Source organism: Rutilus rutilus, assembly GCF_951802725.1.
Source record: "Rutilus rutilus genome assembly, chromosome: 6".
Taxonomy (NCBI): Eukaryota; Metazoa; Chordata; class Actinopteri; order Cypriniformes; family Leuciscidae; genus Rutilus; species Rutilus rutilus.
Genome location: NC_140214.1, coordinates 7,469,293 through 7,478,934, shown reverse-complemented (window position 1 = coordinate 7,478,934; position 9,642 = coordinate 7,469,293). Strand labels below are relative to the sequence as shown.

At 36.0% G+C, this 9,642-nt stretch overlaps 1 protein-coding gene across 1 annotated transcript; it reads right to left on the bottom strand.

Annotated features, from left to right (window-relative positions):
• Nucleotides 1-1,454: 1,454 nt before the first annotated feature.
• On the bottom strand, nt 1,455-7,731 carry LOC311292898 (uncharacterized protein). The gene is made up of 3 exons (XM_084412734.1): nt 7,679-7,731; nt 6,087-6,184; nt 1,455-5,971 (listed from the first exon to the last, which is right to left on the bottom strand). Exons 2-3 carry the CDS (start codon nt 6,178-6,180, stop codon nt 2,148-2,150), a joined length of 3,918 nt encoding a protein of 1,305 aa, XP_084268860.1. The 5' UTR covers nt 6,181-6,184; nt 7,679-7,731; the 3' UTR covers nt 1,455-2,147.
• Between the last annotated feature and the right edge of the window lie 1,911 nt (nt 7,732-9,642).

The following is a 9,642-nucleotide window of genomic DNA, read 5'->3' as shown; positions in this document are numbered from 1 at the left end:
CCACGTTTCCGAAAAGCAAAGCAAATTAAAGGTCGAGTTTGTAAGTAGCCTACCGGTTGTTCGTAACAAGTTGTTCCGTTTTGAAGCAACGCTTCTGATATTTAAATGTCCCATTACAAGTAATCCTTTGGGCTTGAGCGTGGATCCCCTAAAACTTTTGCATGATTTGTTGTTTTAAACAGATGAAAATTGCACTCCTTAATCTTGTTATGAGCACACAGTTTGAAATGACCTTATCGTCTGCTAACTCAAACGGGCTGTTGATCATCATGGTTGAAATTAGGTCCAGAATTGAATAAATGTATTGAGGCCTGTTACACTGTTTATGAGAGGAGTGCTGCTGCCTGACTCTTTAGCATGTGTCGTGGCATTATGCCTTGTACTGTGTGAATTTGTATAAAAAGCTGTTGTATTTTATTGTGCTGTGACTGTCATGGGCCGAGTATTCCCAAAAAAGTTTTTGCCAGCTGAACCCCTAACAAAAATTATTAACTTATAATGCCCATAATATTATCATTTCATATCACAATGTATTTTAGGTCTTTGCATGTTTCTGATGTTCTTTTTCTAATTCTTATGTCAGTGTACCTTTTATTTAGCCTGGTCCTACCAGACTCTCGTACATTTCTTTTGTACTCCCCATTGGATCTGCCCACAGCCACTCTGGATCTGCCATAACCAATCGCTAACGTTTGGTCGTGACGAAACTTCAACTCAAACTAGCGCACGACCTCAACGTCATCGTTCTCAGCCACTCCCTCTGTTCGCTGATTGGACCAGTAAAAATTGGCCTGAGAAAACCCACGAATATACCGCAAACCCAGACAACGTACTGAAGGAAAATTAAAATTGAGTGGAAGTACGTAGGAGGGCGGAGCCAGGCTACCTTTTATTAGATTTATTTTTTCTTTTCTTATGATAATTATGTATTTAATTAATTCACCATGGAGGGTAGGCTACAGAATATCATTACCTGTCAATCTGACATACAGAGTTGTAAAGGTTGTGCCATATTCTATTTTTATTTTTCATACTTGTTTTTACTGCACTACATTGCAATATTTCGTTTTTATGGAATTATATATTGCAATAAAAAAAGATTGATGTACATGAATTATTCAGGAAATCAAATGTTAAATAACACTATAGTCTTGGCTGTATTTAAATTAAATATTATTAATCTTTGTTAAAGCTACAAAAGTGATCTTCTCGGTTTTTTTTTTTTGATTAACACAAATAACAGACAGTCATAATGCGTAATGGCAATAATTTAGGACATTGTTTACAAGTCGCAGGACCTGGATTTTGCAAAACAGGCTTCAAACTAATTTAAACTTCACAAAGGTTTAAAAAAGTAAAATCATGAATTGACAATTAAGTTAACAGTTAAGTTCTATTTATTAATTCACAGAGTTGAGAAAATTACTTTTTAAAAAACTATTACTACTAATAATTATGATCATTGTAATCCATCAGTAGAATTAATTATAATACAATTGCTGATAACTTTTGAACAGTAGTAAATTGTCAGGGAACTGGGAAATTTCACATGCACATTGCGGCAATACAGTATAAGCTCTGCCATAAGAAAAATTCATATTTCTTAATTTCAAAATGTTTTATGTCATACTAATACAACTTACTCATAATTCTTGAAAACATAAAGGAAGTGCTTGAAATCATACATTGTTTTTATAGTATTTCATAGTATTTTACAATATCAAAATGTTTGCATGATTTCACAAGACTAAACAAACATGAAGTTTTTTTTTTACATTTATATATTTTTTTTTTAGAAGCTTTTATCCAATTTAAGCAATGCAATTTATATATCATTTAAGCTATAAAAAACGAATACAAAAAAATACACAATAATTTCATGCATTCTCTGGAGCCATTATTACTGTGTTGCTAGCACCAGTTGAGCTACAGTACATGATTGTTGTGGATTCTTGAGAAATTTTACAATGCATCATTGTTGAAAACACAAATATTAAAAGCATAAAATAACTCTTAAATTCAGTATTCTTGATGTTAAATGATTATTGATGTATACGTGAAAGAAGCATTGATGTTTAAGTAACATCTTGCTAAGCAAATTTAAAATTTTCCTAAATCTTTTTGAACTAATCAGCCTTTTATTTTGTTTAGGACATCTCCTGTCCCTCAAGGCAAGCACTTCCATCCTTTTGATCAGATGTTTTCTGTTTGCTCTGTGACTGAAAGGCACTAAAAGCTTTCTTAATTTTCATCATTTTCAGGGCAACAGTTTGCATTCGCTTCTCTCTCTCCTCCATAATGCGGCGCTCTGTTTCGAGCAAATTTTCTCCTTTAGCAATCTTTTCCAGAATAAGAGTTTCTTCTTTCATTTTCTCGAGTCCAACAACCCGGTCCTCAAAGCCAGGACTTTTCTCTTCTTTCTCAGTTTTGATTAGGATTTCAAGATATTCGGCTGTGGAGAGAGATTTTGGATTCAATGCAATTTCATCCAGTCTTCTTAGGCAATCAGAGGACAGTTTGATCAACTTCCTTAGTTTTTCCTCAATTACAAGGAGGTCCTTTTCAAGTGCATCAAGTATTTGCTTAGTGTCCATAAACTTTCCTTTTGCCTTCATGAAGTTTTCTTTCAGCTCTTTAATAGTTTTCTTCTCTGTTTTTGTTTCATACGTCCACATGAAATTTTCCTTAGAATGAGCAGAGTAAGGGCAGTTTTCAGGGCAGATAATGCAGTGTCCATCCTCCATCACTGCACAAGTTTGCACAGGATCTTCTTCAGGGAGGAAACAGTTGGAGTGACATGTGAAGAAGCAGGTGTTGCAATTCATGGTAAAACAGTTTACAAGGGTTCTGATTGGTTTCACCACGTCTACATCTTGCTCAAAATCCTCATTTTGCTTCATGCTGTCACTCTCATTTTCCAAACATTGTTTGAATTTTTTTATCTCACTCATTTTAGAGAGACCTGCAGTTATTTGAGGGGTCAGACTTTTCATGGCTTTCTCAAGGCGCTCTCGTTCCTCCAAGACCTTTATAGTCATCGTCAGATCTTTACTTTCAATGGCCCCCAATGCCTTGAAAAAAGCCTTCATCTGTTTAAAGGTTTTGTCCCAGACAAGCTCGGTCAGTTTATCATCTTCATCATCATCATCATCATTCTCATCTGAATCATTGTCAGAGGTTGTAGGCTCTTCTACTTTTTTGTCTGCATACACAGCTGAATTGTTGAAACTGAAATGGTTGGGTTGTCCCTTTTTATTCTTTTGACAGGGCAGGTCTGCTGCTTTGATGGCTTCTAGAACTGGGATGTTTTTACTGTCTGCAAATGTCACCAAAATTATGATGTTCTCTGCAATGTCTTTGCCAAAAATGGACAGTACTGAGTCAAAGATATATCTCTGATTGGCACTCAGGCGGGCAAGAGAGGCCTGGACAACAAAGCAGACGGCATCAATGTGATCGATTCCCAAAGGGCTACAAAGAAAGCTTTTGACCTGCTCTGTAATCAGTTTATCATGTGCGATCCCTCTTGTATCCCCAAATCCGGGTGTATCTACAATTGTGAGGGAGTAGGGAATTTGAAAGCCAGGCTGATTGTACAGCTCAAAAGATGAGACATTATATGTCTGACTCTCAGCCTGTGAGCGATTGGTCACTTCATTGATTAGTTTGAAGCGATATGAATCCTGCCACTTTACGCCCAGTATGTAATTGACCATCACATTAATCAGTGTGGTTTTTCCTGCACCCGTTGGTCCCAAAAGGAGGATAACTTTGTTTTTCACATCCTCAACCTTTCTTCCGAAGACATACTGATTAAAACTAACAGTCTCTGCCATTTTTTTGTGTAGTGTCAGTGTATGTATTGATGGATTGCCCTTTTTTATTCGTGAAGATTGATTCAAGAACAACCCGCTCCCGTCCTTATTTGATTGTTTCTCCTTAAAACTGGCTGAAAACACAGTTTCAGGGCTGTAGAGACTCTCTCCATCATTTCCACAGTTTGCAAACACTCTGATTGCGTAATCTGTGTCTTCTTTCAGTCCCTGAAGAGTGCACTCCCTGTTTGTAGATTTCACAGACATCCATGGCTTTTCACTTTCCTGATCCTTCGTGCATTCTCTGAATTCCAACACATATCCAGTGACCAGAACATCTTCTCCCACAGATGTAGGAACATCCCAGGCTACAGTTGCAGACTCTGATTCTACTCGTTTCACTATAGGTGCTCCAGGAGGAGCACATGGACGAGTCCTGAAGAATGATATTGTGTCACTAGTCAGACTTACTCCTGGACGGCACACCGCCTTACAGTTGAAACTATATTCTTTATGTGGTTGTAACTGCTTGACTGTGACTTGATCAGAAACCCCATCAGTAAACACATCAGTCCATTCAGGGCTCTGCGCAGACTGATATGAAATGCAGTACGAGTTCACACAACTAACACCGTGGACAGGAGGTTTGATTTGCAGATGTATGCAGTCATGCTCTGCACTCAAGAAGACTGGTTTTGGGGGTTTTGAGGGGAGCTCGTACTGTGAGCTTATGAGTCTCCCCCTTTCATAAACATGAATTGAAGAGGCAGTGATGAGTTCATCCGGGATTGATGCAGTGCAGAATTCAATGTTCTTTCTTCCTTTATTGGCTTCTTTGAAATCTAGGAAGGACTGTATGTTTTCCCTGGTCAGTGTAGTTACATCTCCTGAGGAAAACCATTTATCTGTCTTTTTTGAGGAGTCTTGATCATAACTCACTTGCTCTCCATTGTTACGCGATTGTTTTTTCAGGTAATTCTCTAAGTCTGAAAAGTACAGTTCCTTTTCATTTAAGGAGGAAAGTGCAAAAGCTATCACATAGTTATTGGATGCTTTCAAGACAACCTTGTCCAAGTCATTGCTAGATGAAAGAACAGGGACTTCTTTCATGATTTCGAGGTAAGATCTAATGACATTAATCTCTCGCTCTCGCTCATTGAGATACTTGTGTACCAGAGCACCCTGAAACGGGGATCTTTCTTTGTCATTAAGAGCATCAGCAAGTTCTTGTTCTTCTTTTCCTCCACCCCTTATGGATGGAAGAAGTCTGCAGAGATGTTTTTGAAAAACTATTTTGTACTCTGAGCAGAGGTCCTTAAATTTTCTGATTTTAGTTTTGATTTCAGGGAATTGAATGGCAACATTGTCCCTCATCAGGTCTTGACTTTGAATGTCACAATTATCCAGTTCATCCATGATCCGTTGGGCACGTCGTACTAGGCTTACACTGATCTCCCTGACTAACTGAGCAGCTGTTGAATCTAGTTTTTTCAAAGGGTAAAGCCATACGGTCATGGGCACAGCATTCTCTCCATTTTCTCCCAACAGTTTTGGCAGCTCTGAGTACACCTTGATGGCATCTACATAGGAAACTGGATTGTTTTCCAGAGCAAAATCTCCATGAAAAGTGCAGCTGAATTTGTTCATTTTCTCTTTTTCAGATTCACTCATTTTCAAAGATGCTTCACCTTCAACTGATATTAAAGGTATCTTTTTGATTGATGCTTGGAGGTCTCCTTGTATCTCTTGATGATTTTCATTGGATGAAACTTCACGGTCAAAAATAAAGAATGCTTGAGCTCCATACAGTATAGCCGTAACAACATGTGTGGCCGAGCCCTCCTGAAATACATTGCAATGCTTTACGTTCCCTGTTCCAAGATGCTCCATAGTTAACTGCTCAAAACTTGAAGTTGTCCGATATTGTAAGGTGACTCGAGATTGATGTTTGGACTTCTTTTTATCTTTTAAAAAGTCAGCTGACCCTTTCACACTAACTAATCCACACAGAAAGCTGGCTTCAAGAGATGCAGAAATATTCAAAGCTTCTATTTTGTCTTCACTTGAATCTGAGGCAATGATTTTGAAGTCAGTGTTTGGCTGTGGCCGTACATTAATATTCTTCTGAAGCATCTCAGCATCCCAAAGAGTTATTCCTTGGAAAAGAGGAATAGAGGTAAAGCATAAAATATAACAAAATTATAAAATAGAACATTTTGATTGTTTCCTCCCCTGTGTCATCTGTTAGTGTGTTCGTGTGCTTTTTATTACCTGGAATGAGGACATCTCTTCGGCAGTCATAAAGCATTCCCAACTGAAAAGGTCGGCCAAGACAAACCAGTTCAATGGTTTCAGAGTCAGACATCTTTCTAGTGGAAAAAGTCTTGGATTATAATTTTTTTTGTAACATGAACATATGACTGAAAAAGTTAAATCTCTTTTTTGGCTTATTTTATCTGTAAAAGAAAACATGCCTAATAATGCACACCTGAATATAAGGCGTTTTTCATTTCCAGCGTTCATGAACAATTATATATCACTTATAAATGATTAAATACAAAACTAATAGTAGTTATTACGATTAATGTGGTTTGGAATTGGTAAAATGTGCCTGGAAAAAAATACGATCAGAAAATCAACGTGCCTAATAATTCTGCACGCACTGAAATGCTTGTAACATTTAAATCAGTCTTATGTCATGAGTCCAGTGTCTTTAGATTGCTTCAGTCATGCAGAGTAGGCCTACATGGTTTGCATGTTGTCTGTCTGCCATTTTAAATTGTGTGGTTACTTTTTCAAACTCTTCTGCCAGCATTTATGTGTTAGATCACAACTGAATACTGACTCTAGAACATTTTATATAATTATATTCCATTTTATATTTTTACACACACTTTTTTTTTTGTATTGTAATATACACACTTTTTAAAGCCTTTGAGCATTTTTACCAAGCCAGAAAAGTTCCCTACTCAGTTTCCAAAAGGCCAAGGAAAAATACAGCTTATTTAAAATAGTTTACATCTACTAGGGCACAGTGTCACTTTATGGGTAACTTGTCACTGAAGGAAACTGCAGTTAATTGACAATGATTTGAGAACAATACATTGTTAGAAATATGAAATATTATCTAAAACAGAAAAACTTTCAGCTGTTTGCAAATCAAACAAAAGTAATTGAAATAACTTAACACAACAAAGGTATATGTATGTATATATATATATACACACACACACACACACACACACACACACACACACACACACACACACACACACACACACACACACATATATATATATATATGAAGAGTTCAGATGCAAAAGCCTCTAAGTGCCATCTGAAATTTTCTTCTAGAATGATCATTTTTATCAAGCTCGTATTTTTAAGTTCAGTAATTTCACAAAAATGATCATTCTAGAAGAAAATTTTAGATGGCATTTAGAGGCTTTTGCATCTGAACTCTTCATATATATATATATATATATATATATATTATGTGTGTGTGTGTGTGTGTATATATGTATATTTTTTGATATCATCTGTAATACAATGATGAAGCACAAAGCCTTTGTTTTGGTCGACGGATATTGTTATTCATTTAATTGTATAATATTACAGCATTTAAAACACATCTGACAGCTTGGCCTGACCTGAAATTTATAAAAAAAAATCTTGTTTCCCGGGAACATAGTTCAATGGTGTGTTTAAAATATTCATTATTATATATTTTACTTTTGTCTTAAACCAGTGTAGTTTTATTGTGTTCACTTGTTTACCCAGCAGCCATTACAAATAATTATGATATCTGAATTTTGATTTGGAGGACAGAATTGACAAAAAATATTTTAATTTAAGCAACATACCTTTTCCCCCACTATATTACTCCAGAATGATTTGTCCCCTTCAGGTTTAGACACTGTTAATTTACATCTAAACACTGTGGTTTTATAGAGTAAATCAGGGCCACTCCTTGCAACACTTTGATTGGGCAGCAACAAGTCACAGTCAGTCTACCTTCTTGCAGAGTTTAGATCTGTAAATATTCTGTAGTAGAAGCACAGTATTACTTCACTAATATGTTTTTTTTTAATAAAATGCTCTCATAAAAAAAAAGGTTGTAGTTTCAGCAGTCAGTGACAAGTCCTGATGAAACAATGTCTGATCAGGTCATATTAGTATGGCAATATGACCAGATACAATATACTAAACAATAGCTTATGCAACAGTGACCTTTGGCAGTGTTTTGTATGAACTCGCATCCCAAAAATGCCATGAAAAAAATGGGATCAGCAATTTTTCCTTCATTCTTAAATGTCACTCCAACTGGTATCTTATCAGAAGAACCTATTTAAAATATATGGTGTTTCAAAGTCCTTTGTAGTGTTGTCACGATACCAAAATTATGACTTTGATACGAGACCTGACTAAAATACCATACCAATACTAGCTTGATACCATGGCAAAAAAACTAAAACAGTAAAAGTAACTGAATGATATGACAGAACTTACAATTCATTGTTCTATAAATTAATAAATAAAATAAAAAATAAAAACTCACTTGACCAGCGTGTTCCTGCCTTGCTTTTTGACCATTTCCTCCTCTTTATTTAAAGAAAAAACGTTGAGTGTGAACGTTCTCACAGAGATGTTTGCAACAAACACATTATTATCAATCATGTTAAAGGGATACTCCACCGTTTTTTCATATTAAACTATGTTATTCCCTTAACTAAGACGAGTTGATACATACCTCTCTCGTCTCAGTGCGTGCGCTCAATTGCTCTGGCGCGCAGCGACACTTTGATAGCACTTAGCTTAGCCCAGTTCGACTCGGCTCAGTAAAAAGTCACGTTGGTTTTAATGACAGAAGGGAGAGGGGGAGAGGATTTTTCAGGAGTGATGATATTACTGCGCAGAGTCGAACTGGGCTAAGCTAAGTGCTATTCTGCCATATATTATAGTTATCCTTTTTACCCGCTTAGAAAAGCGCCACGTTTTATTTTGTGTCACCATACTTGGTCGTGTAACTACTCGTGTAACTGTATTTAAATAGGGAAACCGTGGAGGTGTTTGGTCGCTTCTAACTTCATCTCTGTTTGGATCCTAATGAATGAACTGGGCTAAGCTAAGTGCTATCAAAGTGTCGCCGCGCGCCAGAGCGATTGAGTGCACGCACTGAGACGAGAGAGGTATGTATCAACTCGTCTTAGTTAAGGGAATAACATAGTTTAATATTAAAAAACGGTGGAGTGTTCCTTTAAAATTTGCTAACCTTTCACCATTCTGAACCGGTTGGGATAGGGGTTGGATGACCAAAATCTTATTTCATGACATGAGTAATTTTATTCATAAAATATAGATATTTAATTTAATTTTAACTTTATTAAAAATGAGCAAAAATGCAAATTACAAACTCTATGAAAAAAACAATAATATAACCATTATTAATAATTGAGAAGCAAATCAGCATAGAATGATTTCTGAAGTATCATGTGACTGAAGACTGGAGTAATGATGCTGAATATTCAGCTTTGATCAAAGGAATAAATTACATTTTACTATATATTCACATAGAAAACAGTTTTATTAAATTGTAATACTATTTCACAATATTACTGTTTTTACTGTATTTTTGTAATCAAATAAATGCAGCTTTGATGAGCAAAAAAGACTTATTACAAAAATAGAGAAGCTATTCCAGTTTTCCAAGCTTTTGATCCCCGGTGTTTGTGTATATGTATATTAATGTGGTTCAATGTTTTCATGGTTCAATGGTTTTCTTTATTCTTTATTTTTGTCTTAAAATGAGCACAATGTCATTAAGCTG

Excerpts from the sequence above, each read along its gene's own strand:
- LOC311292898 (XM_084412734.1), bottom strand. The coding sequence starts at position 6,180 with ATGTCTGACTCTGAAACCATTGAACTGGTTTGTCTTGGCCGACCTTTT. Across the intron at positions 5,972-6,086 it reads AAGAGATGTCCTCATTCCAG|GAATAACTCTTTGGGATGCT; the intron begins GTAATAAAAAGC and ends CTCTTTTCCAAG.